This window comes from Heterodontus francisci, chromosome 19 (genome assembly GCF_036365525.1).
Source record: "Heterodontus francisci isolate sHetFra1 chromosome 19, sHetFra1.hap1, whole genome shotgun sequence".
Taxonomy (NCBI): Eukaryota; Metazoa; Chordata; class Chondrichthyes; order Heterodontiformes; family Heterodontidae; genus Heterodontus; species Heterodontus francisci.
Genome location: NC_090389.1, coordinates 33356711 through 33383384, shown reverse-complemented (window position 1 = coordinate 33383384; position 26674 = coordinate 33356711). Strand labels below are relative to the sequence as shown.

General features: G+C 42.7%; 1 protein-coding gene across 1 annotated transcript in view; it reads right to left on the bottom strand.

Annotated features, from left to right (window-relative positions):
- The window catches only part of chl1b (cell adhesion molecule L1-like b), a 689058-nt gene that overhangs the window by 5550 nt on the left and 656834 nt on the right, over positions 1–26674 (bottom strand). Inside the window, exons 27-28 of the mRNA XM_068052302.1 lie at positions 19815–19887; positions 3506–3517 (exon numbers count right to left, since the gene is read on the bottom strand). Of these exons, the coding sequence (XP_067908403.1) occupies positions 3506–3517; positions 19815–19887 (85 nt within the window). The remainder of the gene's footprint in view (positions 1–3505; positions 3518–19814; positions 19888–26674) is intronic.

The window sequence follows — 26674 nt, the reverse complement described above, 5'->3', positions numbered from 1 at the left end:
TTTCTACTTGTGCATTAACACAGAAAACAGAGGACTAACTGAAAGGCAATGTAGATGACAATGTACCTTCACAGGCCCTGGTGCCACAACCACAGGAACGCATCTACTAACCATGATGGATGGAACTTCATGGGAAGTGGTGCTTAATTCTTAACATATGCACCAGGCAAATGAGGTTCCTCCAGGAACAGGATTTTGTAAAATTATCCCTGCTTTAACAAGCCTTTACTTTGGTGACAAATCCAGATACAGTACATTTAGTAGCTGTTTTCTTCTACTTTTCATATTTGTTGTAGTGGCCACATTGGCTCTTATAATTATTAGAAATGTTAAGGCTTAAGAAGTGCCTATCAGCTCTGTTGATGTCAGTTTAAAAAAAAAACCATGGCATGAGGAGCAAAAATATCACCCAGTGCAGGGCTTGGGTCATGCCTACTCTGCATTGCCAATGACGAGTTCTTTGCATTATCAGTATTCCCAGCAATAACACCAGAAAGGCAGGCATTAAACTCTTCCATCATCTTTTCCCTAATGAAAACAATTTAGGCTCTGTAAACATTATTTCATAAATCATAGAACTCAACCCCTCGGCCTTTCCTGGTTCTCTTCTTTGAGCATTTCAATGCAGCCTTTTTGAAGGCTGGGTCCCCAAACTTGCGCACAATATTCAAAATGTGGCCTCATTGATGATAAAAAAGATTGATTTGATGTCAGAACAAATCCTTGTAGCATATATTGTCAATAGTTCGACATCCATTGATGTTGATTGGCGGGCTGGATACAAAACTTTGACAGGCTGTAGGAACTAGCCCGATGCCCTGATCCTTTGTAATTACTTTCGCTCCTGATAACTATAAATTTAAAACACAAAGGCTTGGAGCAAGACATTTAAAATTACCATGGACTCTGGTATCCATGTACTGTCCACGTGGCCGACCCCAGGTTAAAAGGTAACATGCCAACCAGCTACCAAGAATGGGAAAAATGGGAGTGTGGTGCAAAAAAATAAGATTTATTTGATTCTACTAAAAAAAGGTATGTCACAACACAACATTTTCTCATACACCTGTGTGTATACCCCTAAGAGTATGTGTCGCTGTGCACCTACAAAACTTTTCTGTTCTTTTTCCTACCCCTCCAATGTGGTGCAATCCTTGTGACTTCAGCAGAGGTAGAGGCAGGCTGCTCAGGTTCGTGGTGTGACTACTGAGATGCTCTTGGTTGGTGACCTCTGGGTTTTAGAGGCTATAAGGGCCCTGCCAAAGACTGCCCTATCTGCACCTACGCAGGGGTAGACTCAACCAGCATTGTGTGTACTGACTGTGGCCGTGGGGGGAGGGGAGAGTGGTCTGGGGAACAATGGCCAGAATTTTACACTCCCACAAAGAACGGGAAGATGGTGGGGAGGGGGGGGGGGGGGGCGTAAAATGGAGCGGAAAGTTCGGAGGTCCCTTCCCGACCTGCTCTCACCTTCGCTGCCACTTTACGCAGGGTCGTGGTGGCAAAAAACGTCCCGCCCGCTCCAGGCCAATCAAGGCCCTTAAGTGGACACTTAACCGCCAATTAAGGGCCTCCACCCGCCTCCACGGGGATTTAGTGCAGATCAGTGATGTGCTTAAGACCAAGGCAAAGTATCTGTAATCCTAATTAAGGTGGCAGAGCATATTGCCATCCGTAGTATGCATGGCCCTGGTCAAGTTGTGCATGAATTCATTTCATTGCCATATTTTATGTTCCGCGGATATGGCCACTCTATCCATGCAAGAAGACATCATCACAATGCCCTGTGACATCATCACACTCATGCTTGAGCTGCACTCCTCCATTCTCTCTGAAATCATGTCATTGTGCTTGGAAGACCTGTCAATCACACATTCTCTGCTGCTCCTCAGTGATTCTCCTTTTCATCAATAGCTCCCAGGGTACAGCATCTGCATCCAGCTGAGCAGAGCTTGGAGAGGGCTGTGCCAGCTGCTCTTGCTCACTTGTGAAGTGTGAATCAACAGGTGAAAACCCAGATATCAGTTTTACTGGCCCCGCTGAAGTGCATCTGAGCTGCTGCATGGTTAGCATAGATTGTGTGATGGCGCCCCTCAGAATGAAGTAGCTCCTCGGAGGAATCATTGTCCATAAGGACAATGGACTGTGCATTTAGTCTGGGTGATTATCAGGGAGAGGGATCAAACTGCATGAGGATAATAGTGAGTAGCCATGGTGGATGGATAGATGGGGATGTGAGGAAGTGTATGGAATGAGAAGGATGGGTGTACCTGCAAAGTAAGTATGCGTGAAGTGATGTGATGGAGTAGGCTTGACAAGGCAGAGTGAGGGGATGAGTGATACACACAGCAGGATGTAGATGAATGTGCAATTGTACTCACCTTTCCTGACCTGCTTAGGTGATTAAAATGTTAACACTACTGTATCCAGGAGCACGGCTTAATACTTCTGCTGCTGATCTCTTGTGCTACCTCCAGCTACACCATCTTTGAGGCAGCAGCAGCTTTCTTCCTCTTGTTGCTGAGGAGGAATATCACTCTCTGACTCCTCACTGTCTCCAGCAGTACATCAAGTGAGGCATTATTAAAGCAGACCACAGCCTTTGACCATCCTGAATCGATTGTCAAAATTCAACCTCCCTTGTTTCAAACTCCCAACTACTCCAAATTCTTTGGATTGGCCTTTGAAATACTGGAGTTGATATCGCATCATGTGGATCTTACTCACGCCTGCTGCCACATAATTGATGCCAAACCCGGAAGTAAAATAACTAGGTGGTTGTGTTAACAAGCCGCCGACCAATGTGCAGAAATTCCTTCTGGGTTTCCCACGTGACATCGAGCTTCACCCCACACCCAATGTGACTCTGAGTTAATATTGGGGACTGCATCGCTAAGTGAGGGTTCTTTAACCTGATTGGTTAGGGAAATACACAGTAGCCTGTCCTGTTCACAGATCCCAGTTAATGGGCCAGACTTTGCTCTCAGTGATGAACAAACATTTATTACAGTTTTATACAGACTTTCTATGGGTGTTTATACTGGAACTTAGTATAAATTAGACAGCCAGAATATGTCTTGCAATGTGATTTGATAATTCATTCAGGTATAGACTGCTGCGTGATAACTAATGCAGCTAAAACTTTGTTGCAGTGCTGAACTTTTAAAAGACCTCTCAAATGCTCTTTGATGTAATATGAAGCAAAAGGCAATTTTTGATTCTTGATCGGCTGCTGTATATTTGGAAACTCAAAATGGATTTTAAATACAATTAAGTTGCAGTATGAAAACATGCTACAAAATGTTTTAACTTATTCAGATAGTGAATGAAATTGAATTTTTACATCACAAATGGAGGCTTTATACGGAGATAAATATTATGGTAATCAAAGACTCACTGGCAGCATACAAAATTGATGTATGGAAAAAACTGAGACCAACAATAAAAATATTTTTTAAAATATATCAACAGCAAGCTAACAGGGCATAAACACTAATTGTCTTACCTTTCCAAGGAGCTGTTCCCATTGCAGTTAGCATAAAATCAAAGCATATAATACATTAAGATAAAACTCTTTTGCTGTGCAGGGAAAATAGTTCACTGGTTTATGATCTACTCCATCAACTAAATTAAGGTGAAAAAATCCAACAGTTGTATAATATCTTAATTTATCTTTGTGCAATTACTTAAGATATTTTCCTTGTTACTTATTCCAGCAACAAGGGAAACATTTCCATTCCATTTGCTATAGTTATAGGGATTACTGGTTTAGAATAGAGTTCACTGTTGTACAACATATTTATCTCATAAATACACTGTGAGCACAATATGAATTTCATAAGTAGGAAATTTATGTGTAGTTTTATAGACCTTAGTTTCTATCTTCAATGTATTACATATGTTGTATAAATGTAAAGCAGGCAGAATTTCTGTTTCAAAAAACTTAGATATATGTAATTTCTGATCAAGACTCTCACAGAGGTCTCAAAGTGCTTCATATACCAGGAATTAATTGTACACAGAGCAACATTCCACAAACAGCAAAGAGGTGAATGACAAGCTAATCTATTTTGATAGTTTTGGCTGAGCAAGCACTGTTGGCCAGGACAAGAGAACGAAAATAAAAGCAAAAACTCTTTGCTCTTCTTTGAATAGAGCCTCGAGACCTTGAATCTCTACCTGAACTAGTGGAAAAGGCAGAAAGGACATTGATTTAATGTCTAATCTGAAGGATGGTATCTCTGAGATGGTCAATGCTGTTTCGTGATTAATTGTAAAAGGTGTAACAAAACCAAACAAATTTCTATCAATTTTCCTGCTCAATTTTCCTAAAAAGATGGATTGCATAATTAGCAAATGCTATTGGGTAGCACTAGTCACTATCTAACCCGATTTAACTGAACAAACAGGTTAGTCAATTCGTCCCCTTCGAGCCTGCTCCATCATTTAATAAGATCATGGCTGATCTGATTGTGGCCTCAACTCCACTTTCCTGCCTACCCCCGATACCCTTTGACTCCCTTGTTAGTCAAGAATTTATCGACCTCTGTCTTAAAATAATCAATGACCCTACCTTCACTGCTCTCTGTGGAAGAGAATTCCAAAGACTCACAACCCTCTGAGAGAAAAGATTTCTCCTCATCTCCATCTTAAATGGGCAACCCCTTATTTTTAAACTGTGTCCCCTAGTTCTAGACTCTACTACAAGGGGAAACATCCTTTCAGCATCCACACTGTCAAGTCCCCTCAGGATCTTATGTGTTTCAATAAGATCACCTCTCATTCTTCTAAACTCCAATGGATACAGACCCAACCTGTCCAACCTTTCTTCATAAGATAACCGCCACCACCACCACCCCCCCGCGCCCCCATCCCAGGTTATCAGTCCAGTAAACCTTCTCTGAACTGCCTCTAATGCATTTACATCCTTCCTTCAATAAGGAGACCAAAACTGTACACAGTAATCCAGATGTGGTCTCATCAATATGCTATAAAACTGTAGCAAAACATCCCTACTTTTATATTCTATTTCCCTTGCAATAAACAACAACATTCAATTTGCCTTCCTAATCACGCGTTGTATCTGCATACCAATATTTTGTGATTCATGTATCAAGATACCCAGATCCCTCTGTGCCTCAGAGTTCCGCAATCTGTCTCCATTTAAATAATATGCTGCTTTACTATTCTTCTGGCCAAAGTGGATAAGCTCACATTTTCCAACATCATACTCCATTTGCCAAATTTTTGCACTTAAGCTATTTATATCCCTTTGCAGACTCCTTATTTCCTCTTCACAACTTACTTTCCTACCTATCTTTGTGTCATCAGCAAATTTAGCAACCATATATTCGGTCCCTTAATTCAAGTCATTGATATAAATTTCAAACAGTTGAGGTCCCAGCACTGATCCCTGTGGCACACCACTCGTCACCACTCATCACATCTTGCCAACCCAAAAATGATCCATTTATGCCTACTCTCTGTTTACTGTTAGCTAACCAATCCTCTATCCATGCTAATATGTTACCCCCAATGCCATGAGCTCTTAATTTGCTTCGTAACCTTTGATGTGGCACCTTGTCAAATGCCTCTGGAAATCTAAGTATAGCACATCGACTGGTTCCCCTTTATCCACGTTATTTGTTACTTCCTCAAAGAACTCCAATAAATTAGTCAAATATGATTTCCCTTTCACAAAACCATGTTGACTCTGCCTGATTACATTGAGATTTTCTAAGTGCCCCGCAATAACCTCCTTAATAATAGATTCCAGAATTTTCCCTATGACAGAAGTTAAGCTAACTGGCCTGTAGTTTCCTGCTTTCTGTCTCCCTGCTTTCTTCAATAGAGGAGTCACATTTGCTATTTTCCAATCTAATGGGGCCTTTCCAGAATCTAGGGGATTTTGGAACATTAAAACCAATGCATCTACTATCTCAGCAATCACTTCTTTTAAGACCCTAAAATGAAGTCCATCAGGACTAAGAGTTCCTGTGCTGTTTTTAAACTCTCTCTCTCTCTTGCCCCCGATGTGCTCTGCTGCTCCCAGAGTTCCTGCACTCTTTTCAAACTCTCTCTCTCTCTCTCCGCCCGCCGCCCCCCCCCCCTCCCCACCCGATGTGCTCTGCTGCTCCTGGAGTTCCTGCGCTGTTTTTCAACTCTCTCTCTCTCTCCCATTTAGACAAATAGTAAAAAAAAAGATTCACCAATGCCAAGGAAAAGTTTTCTGTCCAAGGTTTTTTTTATGAGCAATTCAATTCTTTGTCAGTCAATCCATGTCTGTGATACAACTATAAAATATTCACTGCGGTGTTGTGACAGGTTTGACCAATTGTATATTAAGGCAGCTCAAGGACAGAGTTCCTTTCCTTATAGTAAATCTATTAAATACATTAGGCATTTTCTGTTTGCCAAACTACAACTCACACTATAGTTCTGTTGTTAACAGTTATTAAATACTCAACAGAGAGGTCAAGATAACAATGTAAAAAAAGCAATACTTCCCACCTGAAATTGCTTTAGTAACCCAGTAACTCTTTAACTTAGCATAGCTTTGTAAATATCTGCTATGATTGAAAAATATTAATTTAAATATCTAACCAAAGCCCCAAATCCAGTTATGAATCTAAGCTAACCTGCAAGCCTTGTGATTCACAGGATGCAGGGTTCAGCTAGCTAAATTGGTGTTAAAACTTGGAGATAATATTACATTTAAACTCAGTATCAGTCTTAGAATCTGGGAAAAATTCTAATGGCGTCTCTTTGCCTGTTATTAAAAGCAATAAATGGCCATTAGTTGATACCAACCCACATGTAATTGATAGCTCATCTATATGTCAGAGACAATGTGAGGAATTTCAAATGATAGTCGGGAACCCATTGGAATCTGCAGCGGGCTTTGCATTTGCTCTGTAATTAAGCCACATCATTCATGTCCCGCTTCTAGATTTCCCAACCAATCAATGAGGTGGGCGGGTTGACACACCAAATCTGTTGAAGGAAGGAAGGATTTCTAATTAAAGGGACCCCGGCACGGGTCAGAATGGCTGTATGGGCCATAGATTCTTGAGGTTTCAGCAAACACAGGAATGGAGAGGAGACCTGGGAAAGCTGTTCCCAGATCTCTCACTCTTACCTGGAAGTCCTGCTGTGGAATCTGAGGGACTGCAGTGAGATAATCTTTCCAAAGCATTGAAGGAAGTGGACAGCCTCTCAAACCAAGCAGACATGGGTGGACATGGTCGTGAAAGTCAGCAGCAGAAGTGTGATCCCTCCAACCTGGAGACAGTGCACCAACAGGATCCAGGACCTCAGGTACCAAGCCCCACACTCTGACTTTCCCAGCATTCTCCTGCACAGCACCCCTCAAAACAACATACCTTAACAGCTCCAATTATTCCTTTTTCTCAGGCACATCCTTATCTGGAGAGCCAACATTAACATTCACTCTTATCTTTGTGCCATCTCCCACCCATACCTCATAGTCACCCTCTGAAAATGGTGTCTTTCCCTTCTCTCCACACAAGGCATCTCTGACACTCATAACTTTCTGCCTTCTTTCCTTGCCGGAGAAAAGAACGCACAACTTTAGGAAGAGACAGAAACTCCGGGGAGAGGGGGTGGGTGGCCCTCCAGTGACAGGCACCTCCATAGCCACTGGCAATGCATGTCCAGTTCGTCTGCTGGGACGAAGGTTTTGTTCCAGAAGGCTGCAAATGTCAGCAATGACCTGCTGTGAAAGCCTGAGCCTCCTGAGGCATTGGTGCTCACACATGTCAACAGAGCTGATTCCCCGCCTGTAGACCCTGTATTGATGGGTCTCACCTCCTTGGAGCTGTATCTCTGTGGCTATCCCCTCTATCCTGTGGAGCGGCATGCAGCTTAGGAGAAAGCAGCTGGTACTGCAGCTGGTGTTGCTCCTGCTGCTGCACCTCTTGTTCCTCATACGAGGTCCAGCCTATAGAGCTGCATAAATTGCTCCCATACTGAAGTGAAGGCTGACAGCAAGCAAGGAAGCTGAGATGAAGGTTAGTAAACTCCAAGGCACTTGAAATGTAACTCCAAAAAGTTGAAATTGATACTCAATGTAGTCATTTCAAGTTGTCAGAAGTAATTCAGCTAACACAAGCCTTTCTTGATGGCTGATCACAAGCAATTTCGATCTTTAAAGTTGTCCCAGGATGTCAATTTCATTAAACTATCACTCCCACTGTGCTCTCGCCTCGTGGACCCGGGCAAAATGCAGAGAGCTCAGAGAAACTGTGTGCTGGCTGTTAAAGCAAAACTTAATGGCCTATTTGAATACACCGGCACCTGTGCCTGCTTCCCCTTGCCAGTTGCCCTATGGTCTCGGAATGGGACTTGTACCCAAAAGGGACGGCAATCCGAAAGTCAGTCTGTGCTGGCATGATGCCCATGCCAAATTTGCATTTAACAAATGTGGAGCCTATTGGGTGTTTGGAAGTGACCAACTTGGACTGACTGAAACACTGTAAGCTCTGAGATAGGTCCTGGTGAGCAGGTCAACGTGACTGGGAAATGGGTGAACACAGGCTGGCAGTGCTCGTCCTGGTTTCACATTCAAGTAAATAGAAAAAAACTTGCCTCATCTTCAGCAGAGTCCAGCAGTTCCCCTTAAGGACCAGTGATAATGCCGCCATAGAGCTGGAAAAAATGAGCGGAACATACATAGCACATGCTCTGTTCAGACTTTGCCCAATTTGGCATTGTTGTCCTTAAACAGGTTTTAAGCTCCTGATTAGCCGAATACTTGCTTTAGGTAGGCACTTGGACATTTCAAATTTGCCAGCTGCAGCTGAATTTCCTTGAATGCCTACCCATCACAGACTGTTCATCAACCTCGCCTGGAAAGACTTTGAGTGACATCTAACTATTCGACTTTGGGATCCCTCACCAAACTGAAGAACTTCTTTCCAGACCATGACAGTCTTGTCTCATTATTCCTTTCATTCCTTTGAAAACAGCTGTAAACCAAAATCCCTTTTTCCTGGTTAACTGGTTTTTGGATGTATGTGCGTATGCATGAGGGTTAGGGAAAATAAAGGAGCTTTAATATCTCAATTCGTATATAGAGTTACTTCATGATTGGTTAAGATTTGGTTTTATAATAAACAGTTAATTTTGTTGTTGATTAAAGAAACCTGCTTGGTGTGCTTTATTCTGGGGACAAATAGAGTTCTAATTGGCTGTTTTCAGTAAGTGGGAAAATGTATTGATATGCTGTGACCTATGGAGAAGTGGGACTGAATTAACAGTGCACTCCTCCTGCCTTGGTCATAACAGTTCTCACTGTCCAAAGCTTCTCCCCTCTGTAGCACCAGGTTGTGCAGAGCACAGCATACTGCCATGCTATGTGAGACCCTTGCTGGGGAATATAGAGGAGCTCCACCAGGTCGTTCCAGGCACCAGAACCTCATAGTCAGAAGCGTTATGACCTGCTCAATAATTGCTCGAGTTGTGCCCTGGCAGATTATATTTTATATTTTTATATTTTTTTATTATGTATAGAGATACAGCACTGAAACAGGCCCTTCGGCCCACCGAGTCTGTGCCGACCAACAACCACCCATTTATACTAACCCCATAATCCCATATTTCCTACCAACACTTGGGGCAATTTACAATGGCCAATTTACCTATCAACCTGCAAGTCTTTTGGCTGTGGGAGGAAACCGGAGCACCCGGCGAAAACCCACGCGGTCACAGGGAGAACTTACAAACTCCGCACAGGCAGTACCCAGAATTGAACCCGGGTCCCTGGAGCTGTGATGCTGCGGTGCTAACCACTGTGCCAATGTTGTATCTCTCCTCTGAATTCGTTCTTGAGTTCGTCACAGGTGTGAGTAGCCATCTTTTCAGTGGGTAGCCCTATTAGCCAGTAACCATTTTGGAAGGCATGTGGGGGACCTGAGGAGATCAGGTACCTGGGACTGTCTTAGTATGTCGGCGTTGTGGTAGCTTTCCAGGAATCTTTCACAGATCTGAAGCATCTGTTTGCGGTGGTCACAGATTAGTTGTAAATTGAATGAGTGGAAGCCTGCTGATGAAAGCTGCTGCCTGGTCTGTGGGAGCTTTGATTGCCTCATGTGTGACAGTTAATGACACCTTGCACCTGGGGGAATCCACGATGGCCCAGAATCCTAGAGCTCTCTCAGCCTGACTGTCCAGATCTGTGCGAAAGCGCTAGAACTGGCTGGCCCTCTTGAACATGGCATTGGTGACCATCTTGATGCAGCGATGAGCCGCAGACTGGGAGATCCCACCGATATCTCCAGAAGATCCCTGGAATGATCCTGAGATGTAGAAATTCAGCGCCACAGTGATCTTCAACGCACAAGCATGGGATACCTCCCCATAGGGCTCAGCTCATCTGCCATCTTGGCACACAGCTTAGTAATGGCCTTCATAGAGAGGCATAGTCTTTGGTGACACTACTGCTCCAATACATGTAAGAAGTTGAGCCTCTGATGTAGACCCTCTCTGGGAGGTAATGTCATCTGCGCACTAGTGGCTGGTAGCACGCCCCTCTGTGGCCTCATACTCCTCACTGCCCCCTTCCAGTTCATGATCATGGTGCTCCTCTGGTTGCTGCTGCCTTGCAGTCTGTGGCTGCAGCTCTCTCCCTCTCTGATACTCCTCTTCACTGGAGATCTCGAAGCCTGAGTGAATGAGGCTCATGGCAAAAATCTGCACTCAGTTCTCTGGGACTCCCAATGCCCTTGCTCCGTAGACACAGGTGCAAACTCCAAGAGAGTGCTCAAGCGAAATGCCCCCCGCTGTGCTCAGCAAGTTAGCCCCTTCTCCCAGTTGCTATTAGTGCTGTCCAACGAGCTCTACCAATCTCTCACAATGGCTGCCAATTGCAGTCAACACTTACATCCCACTAAGTCTCTGCCTGGTTATGGCTGGCAAGGCTCTGAAGTGCTATTGTTCCCGTGCACCCATGGAAACCTTAGAAAACCTGCTAAAATCGCAGTTAATTGCCTGTTTTAACAAGTTTAATTACCTTCCCATCTCGCTCCAGCATGCCCTCCTCCCGCCAGCCCTGCTGCGTTCCATGATATCCTGTTGCCACTTGAAGGCACTGGGCTTTCCTCCCAATGCCTTCTGCTTCAATTTTACCACTCCTCCTGCGGACCAGCCCATTGGTGATGGGCTAGTAAAATCCAGCCCCCTAATCCTGATTTTCTGGTATGATGTACACTAATTTCTACCTCTATGTACTTCCAAAGCAACTTACACTATATGCCTCCAATTGAATAATAACCCATTCTTTTCTGTATTAATCAAGTCACACTTGCAAAAGTAGTTTAATGTTTGAATCAATAACACTAGATGTGTTGAATTGATTTTCCTTTGCTTCTGCGCTGTAATTGAGTTGCCATCATGTAGATAACATCAATTACAAGTTCGACAAATATTAAAGATGTAACATTTAGTGAGCAATATAATTTATTTCTGCAGTCACAGGTCACGACTGCAATGGAAGTGGGGAATATCAATAAACAGAAACAATAATTACACTTTTAATTGATTGTTGAGGGATGAGTTATTGGTTTTGTTTCATTGGATACGTTGTAGTCTTTGGCATAAAGCAAATGATATGCAAAAAATCTTGGTATGTCATTGCACAAAATGGGAAAGATAAAGGTTTCTCTTCTCATCATATCAATCTGTAGGAAGAAGAATATAAAAGCCCCACAAGAAGGATGACATTATAACTCTCCAGGGGTTCCGGTAATCGAATTACAACATGAAAATCAAAGCAGATAACATGTCTGTTCCACAGGAAAGTATGTTTGGCAAAAGCAGTCAATATAATACTCAGCTCAGACATACAATGAAAATTAGAGTGAGTTACCTTCCTGTCCAAATACTTTTGTACTTTCCATCAAATGATTCTATTTTTAAATCTGCTGATCATCAAAATTCTTAATATGTATTTTACACAGGTAATCTGAAGTGTTACCAGCTAATTTTATGATTGAAAATATATGCATAAATCCTGATGATTCTATTCATATTAATTATCCAAAAGAAAATTAAAAGTCCCTGGCTCATCTATTCTTGAATCTTACTGAGATCGAACTAAGAGTCAATAATATAGTACTGTAGCAGTATCAAGTAAATAATGACGAACAGAATTCAAACTGAAATGGCAATTTTTAAAATTCTTTCACAGGATGTAGGCATCGCTGGCTTGGCCAGCATTTATTGCAACCTTCTAGCCTGCACCCATCACCCTTGACACACCCAATATAACCTTAACTCTTTGCTCTGTTACCAATGAACTTCTTCCCATTACCTTGGACAGTATCACAATCAATTTATTTATGCCATTCTTCCCACCTGTTCCTACTCCCATTACCATCGACATGCTGACTCTAGCACTTGATCCTCCTTAAATCCACCTTAATATTATTGCAGAGTCCCGTTCCCCTCCCTATAATGCTGTAGAGTACCCAAACCTAAGACTTGACCTTCCCCCTCTACAGAATCCATTTGACCCCATTGACTGTAACCGTTCCCTCTACCAGCTAGTACCCTGAATTTGCCCTACAGGTCCCCGATGTTGATGGCACTCATCCTCCCTTTAGGCCCCTCATGACCATCTCTTGACTGTAAAATTCAAATCAACCTACCACCCCCACAGCCGCCCACATCCAGCTTCAGCAACATAACAATCACTACACACCCTGGGTGCTCCCCTCCTCCTCGTCTATGCATCCAATCACCCCACTCTTTTGTCCTCCCCTCCTACTTCTTCCCCTGCTCAGTCCCCCATACCTTCACTTCCATCCTCTGAGAAGAATCACCCTTGCTGGTACCAAGCCTGGAGCTAAACATCCATTCCAATGTTGTCACTCCTTGTGCCGATGAGTTCAAGCAAGTTAAACACTGACATCAGACACAACTACACAAAGCCGACTGGTGTTCGCCACGTTTAAACAAACCTGAATCGAGTGGCACGGGAACACCGCTTGCCGCTAACCTAATCAGGCAGGTAGGACATAATTTGAACTAAGTGTAAGGTAATGAGTATTCATGGTATTGAAATGAATGCAAAGCTGCAATCCGCCATCATGTGGGGGGAACCATGTCACTGATTTAATTTCGGAAAAAAAATCCCACCATCGGCAATCCAAAATAAACCTCATGACTGATTAATTCACCCCGCACACCACAAAAGCTGCTTTTGCAGGGCCAATTAAAATCCACCCCTACTCTTTGAAAGCCTCCCATTATTCAGTTACTGTTTTGCCTCCCAATATTTGATTCCAATCCAACTGCGCTTTTACCTTTTCAACTCACTGAAGTTAGTCCTCCTTCAGTTAATTATTTTTATGCTTGATTGCACCTTGTCCTTTTCCACAACTAGTTTAAATGTGCTAATATTATGATCACTATTCCCAAAATGCTCTCCTACTGAAACATGCTCCACTTGCCCTACTTCATTCCCAGAATTAAATCCAGCAGTGCTTCCTATCTTTTTGGGATGGACTTACACTGATCAAGAAAGTTTTCGTGTACATTTAAGGAATTCATCCCTTTCTTTGCCCTTTACACTGTTACTTATCCTAGGCTATATTAGGATAACTGAAGTCACCCATTATCACTACTCTGTAGTACTTGCATCTTTATGGAATTTGCCTGCAAATTTTCTCCTCTATCTGGTGACCTTTAGTATACACCCAGTAGCAAAACAGCTCCTCTATTGTTCCTTAATTCTAACAAAATTAATCCCGTCCTTGGCCCCTCATCTACATCAACCCTCTCCAGTGCTAGAATAGTTTCTTTGATCAATATCGCCACCACCTCTATGTTTTTTGCCTATCTTTACTGAATAACTTTTGCCAGGAATATTACACTTCTAATTCTCCCCTTTTTCGAGCCAGTTCTTTGTTATTGTCACTACATCCTGTGTCCTGGCCAATATTTATCCCTTAATCAAAATTTTAAAAAACAGATTATTTGGTCATCACCACATTGCTGTTTGTGGGATCTTGCTGTGTCCAAACTGGCTGCTGAATTACCAACATTACAACAGTTACTACACTTAAAAAATACCTAATTGGCTGTAAAGTGCTTTGGGACGTCCTGAGGTCATGAGAGGTGCTATATAAATGCAGGTCTTTATTTCTTTCTTACTGTATCATAGATCCATATGGCGACTTATGCCTGCAGCTCACCAACCTTCTTTACCACCCTCCATGCATTTATGTACATATACTCCAAACCCCTCTTAGACTGCTTCACATTTGCTCTCCTGTCTGGTCCCTTCCATTTCTGAACTATTCTTTACTGTAGAGCTATTTGCCTCTCTGAGTCTTCTGTGCACCTTGTTTCTCCTCTGTAATATTTCATTCTGGTGCCCATCCCCTTGCAAAATTAACTTAAACCCTCCTCCACAAGCTAGTTAACCTTCCTGTAAGAATACTGTTCCCAGTTCTGTTCCAAACCTGCAACCTCTGCCACCTAAAAGAACAAGACCAGCAGGTGCCTGCAAGCTCCCCTCCAAATCACACACCATCTTGACTAGGAAATATATTCCTTCACTGTCAGTGGGCCAAAAGCCTGGAACACCCTTCATAAGATCACACACCACATGGACTGTAGCAGTTCAAGAAAGGGGTTCACCACCACCTTCTCAAGGGAAATTAGAGATGGGCAATAAATGCTGACCTTGCCAGAAACACCTACACCCCATGAACGAATAGAAAGAATTATGATTTCTAGCTGTTTCCCTTCTCCCCTCAAAATGATCTGCATCCCCTCAGTGATGTCCTTTCTGCTGGCACCAGAAGGAGGTACATACCATGCACGACTCAGATTGAGCATTGCAGAAACTCCTGTCTATCTCCTTGACTATTGAATTCCCCATGACGACTGCATTTCAAGACTTTGCCCTGCCCCCCTGTGTATCCACTGGCTCCACTGTGCCATGAATGTGCTCCAGACTGCAGTCCCCCAACATGTTGTCACCGTCACTGTATTCAGTGCTGAAAACAGGTTTGAGAGTGTCACACCACTGGAGGATTTGTGTACTGCCTGCCTCTTCCTATCCTGCCAGGGTACACACTTACAATCCTCCTGAACTCTTTGTAGCTGCGGGTTAACCACATCTTAGAATGTGCACTTCAGGAAATTCTCAGCTTCCTGTATGCCCTGCAGTGACTCCAGCGTCTCCTCAAGCTCAAAAACAATGAGGTCGGGTTCAAGCAGCTGGACGCACTTCCTTCATATGTAGTTATCCAAGACACATGAAACATCCTAGAGTTCCCATATATTGCAGGCTATGAGTCTCAGTGATCCCATCATTTTAAAAATATCCTTTCAGTTCCAATTAATTACCCTGAATATTTATATATTTACTCTTGCTCTTAGTTTAAATTACTTAGTGATACCTCCTTCCCACTCTCACCAAATTCCCATTGTCACTCTGTTCAGTAAATTCTCCCAGCTCAGTGTGTAGCAGATATCAGTTCAATATGTACCTTTTACAAACATACTAGTCACAATGAGTCAGTAAATGGCCAGCCACAACAATTAACACTTGGTCAGGTACCCATTTACAGCTGATTGACTGTTAACTGCTAACTGTCACTGACTTACAGATTTAAAGAAAACTTTTGAAGTAAAAAAAGTATGTTCAATTTCAGCCTGGTAAAAACTCACTGGCCAGATTTTGCGATAAGAATAATTATGAGCTTAACAGCGCTGTTCCAGTCCTTGCTGACAAACTCGGCACTGACATCTCTACAATGGTGTGAATTTGGGGTGCTTGCCCACTACTTCCACCCTAAAAATAGCAGAAAATGTTAGGGCTGCTCCATTTCAGAGCAGGTGCGTTTTTAATGGTGTGATAAATGATAATTACTGCCAGACAAATACTCTGGGCTTGAAAAATAAATTTTATAAGAGAGTCCAATTCTGTCACAAGATAATTAGTGCTGAAGATGTAAAAAAAGAAATAAGATATCAGTGAGGCGAATGGCTAGTGCCATCCTTCACCACTGACCGCAAAATCTGGGCTATTAACTGTGCTACTTAACATGGTCACCAAATTCCAGTTGCCACATTTAACTTTCAAAAGAAGATGCTGCCATTGTGAAAGAGGAGGTATTTGAGACACTGGAGGGGCTAAAAATTAATAAAAAGGTATCAGAAATGCTGGCTGTACTTAAAGTTGATCAGTCACAAGGACCAGATGAGATGCATCCAAGGATACTAAGGGAAGTAAGGGTGGAAATTGTGGAAGCACTGGCCATAATTTTCCAATCCTCCTTAGATACAGGGGTGCTGCCAGAAGATTGCTGAATTGAAAATGTTGCACACTTGTTCAAAAATTGGTGTAATGATAAGCCCAGCAACTACAGGCCAGTCAGTTTAACCACAATGGTGGGAAGGCTTTTAGAAATGATAATCCAGGACAAAATTAACAGTCACTTGTACAGGTGAATTAAACAAGGAAAACCAGCATGGATTTTTTAAAGGCAAATCGCATTAACTAACTTGAGTCTTTTGATGAGGTAACAGAGAGGGCTGATGAGGGTAATGCGGTTGATGTGGTGTACATGGACTTCCAAAAGGCATTTGAGAAAGTGCCACATAACAGGCTTGTCAGCAAAGTTAGAACCTATGGAATAAAAGGGACAGTGGCAACATAGATATGAAGTTGGTGAGTGACAGGAACCAGAGAGTCGTGGTGAATGATTTGTTTTTCAGACTAGGCATACAGTGGGGTTACCCGGGGTCAGTATTAGGACCACTGGTTTTCTTGATCTATATTAATGACCTAGAATTGGGTGTGCAGGGCAAAATTTACAGCTGACAGAAAACTTGGAAGTATTGTGAACTATGAGGAGGATAGTGAACTGTGAGGAGGATAGTGAAAGACTTCAACAGGACATAGATAGGCTGGTGGAATGGGTCAACATGTGGCAGATGAAATTTAATGCAGAGAAGTGTGAAGTGCTACATTTTGGTAGGAAGAACAAAGACAGACAATATAATTCTAAAGGGGGTGCAGAAGCAGAGTGACCTGGGAGTATATGTGCACAAATCATTGAAGGTGGCAGGGCAGTTTGAGAAAGGATCCTGGGCTTTATAAATGGAGGCATGGAGTACAAAAGCAAGGAAGTTATGGTGAACCTTTATAAAACACTGGTTCGGCCTCAACGGCAGTATTGTGCCCAATTCTGGGCACGGCATTTCAGAATGGATGTGAAGGCATTGGAGAGAATGCAGAAAAGATTTATGAGAATGGTTCCAGGGATGAAGGAATTTAGTTACATGGATAGATTGAAGAAACTAGGGCTGTTCTGCTTGGAGAAGAGAAGGTTGAGAGGAGATTTGATAGATCAAAATCATGGGGTCTGGGTAGAGCAGATAGGGAGTAACTGTTCCCATTGGTGGAAGGGTTGAGAACCAGAGGACACTGATTGAAGGTGAATGGCATCAGATCCAAAGGTAACATAAGGAAAAACTTTTCTATGCAGCGAGATGTTAGGATCTGGAACGCACTGCCTGAGAGAGTGGTAGAGGCAGATTCAATCGTGGATTTCAAAAGGGAATTGGATAATTATCCACAGAAAAAATATGCAGGGACACAGAGAAAGGGTGGGGGAGTGGGACTAGCTGAGTTGCTCTTGCAGCGAGCTGGAATGGACAAGTCAGGCTGAATGGCCTCCATCTGTGCTGTAACCATACTATGATTCTATGAACAAGTCACTCCATTTAGTAGATTCTTCCAGCTCTGTGCACACAGTTCATGCAGTAAATTATGATTGCATTTAGGTATAAGAGATTATCCTGTCTGAAATAAAACGCTGTTGGAATCCTAAATATTATAATCTATTTGCTACTTGTTATAGATTATTGATTTACAAAGTCACCAAAATAAAAATTACCAATATCACTGTTTAAGTGGATTCTGAATGAATATAACTTCTTAAAATCTTGGCACGTAGTTTGATTTAAAAACAAAACAAATAGAACCATAGAAAGGTTACAGCACAGAAGGAGGCCATTCAGCCCGTCATGTCCGTGCCGGCTGAAAAAACTAGCCGCCCAATCTAATTCCACCTTCCAGCACCTGATCCATAACCTTGCAGGTTACAGCACTTCAGGTGCATGTCCAGGTACCTTTTAAAAGAATTGAGGGTTTCTGTCTCCACCACCATTCCTGGCAGCGAATTCCAGACATCCACCACCCTCTGGGTGAAACAAGTTTTTCCTCATGTGCCCTCTAATCCTTCTACCAATCACCTTGAATCTGTGCCCCCTGGTAATTGACCTCTCCGCGAGCAGAAACAGGTCCTTCCTGTCTACTCTATCTAGGCCCCTCATAATTTTGTATACCTCAACTAAGTCACCCCTCAGCCTCCTCTGTTCTAAGGAAAACAACCCTAGCCTATCCAATCTTTCTTCATAGTTGCAACTTACAAGCCCTGGCAACATGCTTGTAAATCTCCTCTGTACTCTCTCCAGAGCAATTATCTCCTTCCTGTAATGTGGTGATCAGAACTGTACATAGAAACATAGAAAATAAGAGCAGGAGTAGGCCATTCGGCTCTTCGAGCCTGCTCCGCCATTCATTATGATGATGGCTGATCATCCAACTCAGTAACCTGTTCCCGCTTTCTCTCCATACCCTTTGATCCCTTTAGACCCAAGAGCTATATCTAACTCCTTCTTGAAAACATACAATATTTTGACCTCAGCTGCTTTCTGTGGTAGTGAATTCCACAGGCTCACCACTCTCTGGGTGAAGAAATTTCTCTTCATCTCAGTCCTCACCTCAGATACCCCCGTATCCTTAGACTATGACCCCTGGTTCTGGACTCCTCCACCATCGGGAGCATCCTTCCTGCATCTACCCTGTCAAGTCCTGTTAGAATTTTATAGATCCCCCCCCCCCCCTCTTCTAAACTCCAGCGAATATAATCCTAACCAACTCAATCTCTCCTCATATGTCAGTCCCACCATCCCAGGAATCAGTCTGGTAAACCTTTGCAGCACTCCCTCTATAGCAAGAACATCCTTCCTCAGATAAGGAGACCAATACTCAATACGCAATACTCCAGCTGTGGCCTAACCAGCATTTTATACAATTCCAGCATTACTTCCCTGCTTTTGTATTCCATACCTCAGCCAATAAAGGAAAGCAATCCATAAGCCTTCTTCACCACACTACCTGTTCTGCCACCTTTAGGGACCTGTGGACATGCACTCCAAGATCTCTCACTTCTACCCCTCTCAATATTCTCCCGTTTATTGTGTATTCCCTTGCTTTATTTGCCCTCCCCAAGTGCATGACCTCACACTTCTCTGGACTGAATTCCATTTGCCACTTTTCTGCCCATTCAAACAAACCATTGATATCATTCTGGAGTCTATATCTATCCTCTTCACTATCAACTACACGGCCAATTGTGTCATCAACAAATTTCCCAATCATGCCTCCCACATTTAAGTCCAAATCACTGAGCCCTGTGGAACGCCACTGGAAACAGCTTTCCATTCGCATTTCCATTCGCAAAATCATCCGTCGCCTACTACCCTTTGTTTCCTGTCACTGAGCCAATTTTGGATCCAAACTGCCAAAAATAAAATAATATGAATTTAGCAAATAATGTTAAAAGCAGCAGCAACAATGCCTGCATACTATATAAGCATGGCTGAATTTAAATGATCAAAGTCGGGTATTACTGAAGCAAAATAAAAGACAAATAGATCATGAATGGTAAAGAATTTGCTCTGATCAGCTGCATAACTTTAAACATGTTTACCCATATTCTCCAAATGTTTCTTCTTTCATTGGTTGTGCTTCTGGATCAGCACGAGCATCTTCTTTATCTTTAACTGCAGAAGAAAATGAATAATACATGAGGATATCAGAAATTAAATTGGGCCTGCTCCTTTTTGGTTCAAAGCCCTCAGCTCCAGAGTTCAATTGACAAATTGTACTCAAAAAAAATCTCAAAGTTAGAACTGCTATTAGCTTTCTTGCATTATACTTTAAAAGGAAAAGGTACTTTGCTGAATTGCCACTTAATCTTAAATGTCAATAATAGAAACACCTTTTTATTTTCTGTGATTCAGAAATCCTCCCTTTTCCTGTCTTTCATGCTTTCAAACTGGATGGAGACAGTCAAAAAGCAGATACTCTTAGGAAGAATTCACTTTCAGTGACATAATGATTTAAACATATTCTGTTTGTGATGTGACAGGGAAGAGTTACGTCACAAAATGTCTGTTGACAAGTTGCCTTTGATAGGCAATTTAAAAGGCATTAAGCACAGTAGCAAAGAAGAACGGAAAACAACCCTTGCCTATCCAATCTTTTTTCATAGCTGCAACTTTCAAGCCCTGGCAACATTCTTGTAAATCTCCTCTGTACTCTCTCCAGAGCAATTATGTCCTTCCTGTAATGCGGTGACCAAAACTGTACGCAATACTCCAGCTGTGGCCTAATCAGCATTTTATTCAGTTCCAGCATTACATCCCTGCTTTTATATTCTATACCTCGGCCCGTAAAGGAAAGCATTCCACAGCTAAATAGATATCTCCCTTCATAACATTTACAGTTATGGAATATTTTAAATTATAGTTAGATGGATTTTTTTTAATGCATTTATTTTGTTTTACCAGTTATCATAATTCTGAATGAAGTGACACATTGAAATTTGAGTCCAAAGAGTAATACAAAATATATATCTTGTCTTTTTATGTGAACAAAATTTGGCTTATCAGGCCTACCATGCATGGATACGATTATTGACATATTATAATGAGCTGTTTTGGATTAGTCAAAGTGGGATTTAATTTGCTACTTTGAAGTATCAGAACTTTGTTTACCAGTGGGGGATTTGTGAGATCAGGCACAAGATTTTATTTAGAGCCAAGCAGCACCTAGTCTAAAGATATATTACTGTAAGAGTTGCAAATCTTTTTCAGTTTTATGGTCGATATTCTCCCTGGTTCAGTGTAATTGGCACTCATGTCAGTAAGCTTCATATCCCTTACAATATGGAGTGCACCGTTTACTGCCTAATATCTAGTTAAATTATATTGTGACCTGGGGTTTCTGAAATAGAAATCTTGCCGTGTACATCAGCTACTGTAATATCACACACAGCACCATTTGCATTTTTCTGTCTTTATGATAAATGGACTGAAAGTAGTCGAACAAGACCAGGTAGGATTGCAAACCAACAATGGATTAATTTTACGTAAGGTACTTAAATGGACAGAATATGATATAATCCATATCCTTATGCTCTTGTTTCATTAAAAAAATAAAGACAGCACCTTACTAATACTCTGGTTGGGCCCCTTATATTGCACAAGTAAGCCAGGTATTACGATTAGATGAAAACCTTCTTTGCTGATGGCCTCAGAGGTTTGACAATGACAGGTGTTCTTAACTCATTGGCATATAGAGTTTTCCCACTCATTTAACAAGCGGCTGTGCACATGTTATTTATCACAGAGCAAGGCCTACACGGTCTGGTGCAGGCTGCTGTGTGGCTGTGCACGTGCAGATTAGCGGGAATATTGGTTATGAGCTGAATCTAACATTAGAGAAAAATCATAAATTTAAACATTCAATACAGCTACCTCTACCTGGTCTAGTTTGCTCTCCCTTTATCAAGGATTTTGTGTTCTACATTTCACCAGTTTAAAAAAAAATCTGTTCTTTCAAAGAAAATCCTTTTTAAATTACTGAGTCTGTATTATTATGTATTCGGTTTCTGGCTCAAAACACTGTACAACAAGGTCACATGCTGATATTTTGATCCTAAACTTGATGATGTCATCACTTTTAAACAGTTTTTATTTAAATTGGCCTACTCCTAGATGCTTAGATACATCATCTGAAGAATGAGTTGGGAGGTCATGGCAAATGAGTCATGGGCCTGGAAAGCTGAATAATTTTAGCCAGAAGGAGTAATCAATTTTCAGCAGAAAACTACTCCAGATTTATCCATACATTGAATTAGAGATGAACACTCAGAATAGACTATCACAAAGATAAGAATTCAGACTACACTAGCAGCAGTCCCCAACCCACTAGGCAGTGAAAAACAGAATTATTCCTATACTTGGTTACTAAACTCTAGTGCACACCAACTCCCCTGTCTCATACACATATATTCCCATATATGCACACTTACTTTGGCCAGTTTGAAACAGTTCAGAGATTTTAGCACATTTATAATATTGATATCAATCTCCTTCCCAATCTATGTTTTATTATTTGGGTTTGGAATCTAAATTATTATGAGTGTCAAGTGTGTCTTTGGTCTTTATAATGTAAGGAATCTAATTAGCAAACTGGAGCAGATGGGATAAAAGCAAAATACTGCAGATGCTGGAAATTTGAAACAAAAAACAGAAAGTGCTGGAAATACTTAGCAAGTCAGGCAGCATCTGTGAAGAAAGAAGCAGAGTTAACTTTTCAGGTCTATCACCTTTCATCAGAACTGAAACGTTAACTCTGTGTCTCTCTCCACAGATGCTGCCTGACCTGCTGAGTATTTCCAGCACCTTTTTTTTATTGGAGCAGATGGAAGTTGGACTGGTTTCAGAAAGCTGCACATTTGACACAAGATGAATAAGGGGATCCACATCAGGATGTTAGGTTGAGATTGGATTTGTTGCAGGGAATATAAATAAGTTGGCTTGAGGGGATATGCTAGGAAAACTGAGTTTCAGTAGTTCTCTAACTAAAGCATTTTCAATTAGGAGTTGACATCAAGGTATATTCAGCAGCTTCTATGGAAATAAAAAGTTTATTCCTTTGACTTTTGAGGTTAACAATTCACATATTCCTGAGTCAAGATTATTTAAGGCTTTTGCTTTTTTAAGTTGATTGAAGTATTAAGGTTAATAAACTTATCACCGAACCACGATTATCAATTATGTATTTTAAAGCAATATCCTTCAGTTATGTTCTGTTAGTAGACATACAAAAATATAACCAGTTTTTATTATGTTTATCCTGTTAAAAAGAAATCAGATAGATGGCTTTCTCTATTAAACACCACACTGATTATCGGGTGACTAAAATAGTACTTCACATAATTTGTTTGTAAATTAGTTTTGCTTGTGTTCTGGATGGTTGCAAATTCAAGTCAAGCAACTTATTAAAAAAAATCACTGCATTTGGATTATATTTTAATAGAGAATTGGCAAGGTGGTTGTGCCATGGTTGTTTGATCACAGGGTTCTCTTAATATAAAGTGTTGACTGAGTTTGATGGCACACTTCAGAAATTCACTCCACGTTATCACCTATTGGGCATAGTCTCAAACTATTTCATTACAGGCAATTGTTTACATGCAGGATTTCCATTCTAAATATTTACATAGATAGTTTAAATGCTTACATAAAAGCATACCTAAAAATCATGACAACAGGAAGTAGGACAGGATGTATAAGCACATGCTTTTTTTAACAATACTAGCCTATTTTTTTTTTTTTTATTTCCAAAATATAGTTTATTCATAAAAATCTGTAAAAATTACATTGCCAAACAGTTTCCAAACAGCACCAAAAAATACAAACATTGCAAGGGAGATCAGTTTCCTTCAATACTGTCATGAGTTTCTTCCCAACCCTTCCGTTTCACAATTGTCATGTCAATTACAGTTTTACATTTACAGCAATTCAGAATATTAACGATACAGTTCGAGGGGTTTCCCATGGATCCAGCACCTCAGTCCAGCTTGGTGGGGGAACCTTACACTGTGGTCTTTCCCCATTGAGCCTTTGCTGCGGCTGCCCCAAGCTTTAGTGCGTCCCTCAGCACGTAGTCCTGGACCTTGGAATGTGCCAGTCTGCAACATTCGGCGGTGGACAACTCTTTGCGCTGGAAGACCAGCAAGTTTCGGGCAGACCAAAGGGCGTCTTTCACCGAATTGATAGTCCTCCAGCAGCAGTTGATGTTTGTCTCGGTGTGCGTCCCTGGGAACAGCCCGTAGAGCACAGACTCCTGTGTTACAGAGCTGCTTGGGATGAACCTTGACAAAAACCACTGCATCTCTTTCCACACCTGCTTTGCAAAGGCACATTCCAGGAGGAGGTGGGCGACCGTCTCTTCCCCACCACAGCCAACGCGGGGGCACTGTGCGGAGGGGGCGAGACTTCGGGTGTGCATGAAGGATCTGACGGGGAGGGCCCTTCTCACCACCAGCCAAGCTACGTCTTGGTGCTTGTTTGAAAGTTCTGGTGATGAGGCATTCCGCCAAATGACTTTGACGGTCTGCTCGGGGAACCATCCGACAGGATCCACCGTTTCCTTTTCCCGTAGGGCCTTGAGGACATTCCGTGCAGACCACTGCCTGATGGACCGGTGGTCAAAGGTGTTTTTCCGCAGAAACTGCTCCACGAAGGATAGGTGGTACGGCGCCGCCCAACTGCACGGAGCGTTCCGCGGCAATGTGACCAGGCCCATCCTTCGCAACACCGGGGACAGATAGAACCTCAGCACGTAGTGACACTTGGAGTTTGCGTACTGGGGATCTACACACAATACTAGCCTATCTCCCAATTTATTATACATTGAGATCTAGATTAAGGATAGTCTCCAGATGAAAGGAGATAAGAGGGTAGGTGTAATGGAATCATTTTGCAGTCATGCTGTCCTTATTTTTTTTTATAATTCTTCGAAAAAAGTTATGGCAATTTCAGAAGCAAAGAAGTAGGGCTGAAATTTATGAGGGCGCTGCCGATCGCAGTGGCGTGCTTTGAAGATGGGCGGACCGCCCGTTGTGAAGCTGCCGCGATATTTAGCGAGGCAGCTCATTAGCATCACGTGCTGCTCCCCCCCCGCAAAATTACGGGAGGCAGGACATCCGGCAGCGTGATGGACATCAACTCAGCTGATGGTCATGTGCTGGGTCCCTATTTAAAGGCCAGCCAGCACATCAGTCATGCCTTTACTTAAACTCCACATTGAAGGGCACAGCTTTTTGGTCTGCTGAGTGTGTATCCTGAGAGGGCAGCAAAATCTTACCTTCATGGTGACAGAGGGGCATTGCAGGGTGGCCCCACGGTTCAGTGATGCCTCCCTGCTCACTCTCCTCCAGGCTGTGTGGGCATGTGGGGGGTCCTCTTCCCCAGCAATGGTAAGAAGAGGCCCTCTTGCCTGACAAAGGCAGCCTGGCTGGAGGTCAATAGTCGTAGGGCCATCTGCCACGACTGGGTATAGTAGTAAGAGCCAAAGATCCACTGAAACTGGGTGTGCCCACACAGAGTAGCACATGTATGCCACTGCCATTCCGAAGAAAGGGAGGTTGGACAGGGAGGAAAGACGTGACATGAATGGAGAAATATATGATAGAATTTACCCTTGTCTGCTGCTCAGAGAATGGCATCTACAAGAGTGGCTCACTCAGTAGTGCACATCGAGCATCCCGCATCTTTTTGGCCAGCATCCCAATTGTGACATGTGTCGTGCTGTTGAAATGCCATCTGTAATATCTGCCTCCTTGCTCCTCCAGGCAAAGAAGGCCCACAAGTGAGGGAGGCCACCCACATCAGTGGAAGTTCTAGATTAACAACGGCTCACAGAAGCTGAGGAGGAGGCCATATAGAGATCTCAGCAACCCATTTGACGTGCTCATTTAGTGAAGTAGACATTGGGGTCCATGGCGAACATACTTCCAATTGATATGAACGATGATCAATGTGGAATTTTGGTTGTGAGATGCAATGCTGTTGTAATTGTGACATGTGTTACATCAAGACTGACAGCGTGCTCTTCCCATTGTGTCTTCCAGATGAACGCTCTGAACCAACCCCGGCTGTGCAGGACACCTCCCATACCCTGGAGGAAGAGCCAGCATCCAAGGAACCAGCATCCCTTGACACTCCCGCACATTCCACCAGTGCAGATACAGTCACCTCAGTGGGTATCTCTTCGGCCTTAGAGTCTGGGTCACAAACTGGTGACAGCACTACACACACACCCAAGCAGCTGACTGAGGCCGTGACAGTCGAGGCCCCTGACAGTTGGAGGGCTGTGAGTGGCGAGGCCCATGCTGAGCCCCAGGCTACTGATGACCCTCTGTTGTCAGCAGCACAGGGCATGCTGGAGGTGATGCAGCAATCATGGTAACAGCAGACGCAGATGTCACAGGCCATGAGCAGCCTTGAACAGATGATGGAGGAGTCCAGCCAGGCCGTGACAACAGCCATGTCCCAGGCATATCAGCATCTGGCGTTATCCACGGAAAGGACGGCAGCGCTCCAGGAGAGTCAAGTTCCATTCATACGTGCTGACCAGCAATCTTTCACCGCTGCCATGACATCCATTCAGCGTGGGGTAGGCAAGAGAGGGACCAGGAGCATGGAGACTTTCCCTGCCTCATCCCTTTCCCGCATTAGCCTTGCACAAATGCCAATATATGCAATAACATAATTGCCATGCGGCCATTACTCATATGCATCTCCACGGATGCAGTAACATGGACAATGGCTCAGTCTGCTGGTGCCTCTAATGGTTGAGACAAAAATGGTGCAGATGTAAATTGCTGCATGTCAGGTGATCGAGGGTGCTGTGTGGCTTGCAGAGCTCACAGTGGTTCCTATGGAGTGGAGAGCCTTTGATCAATAAGCCGCTGCCGTCCATCCCCAGCTTACA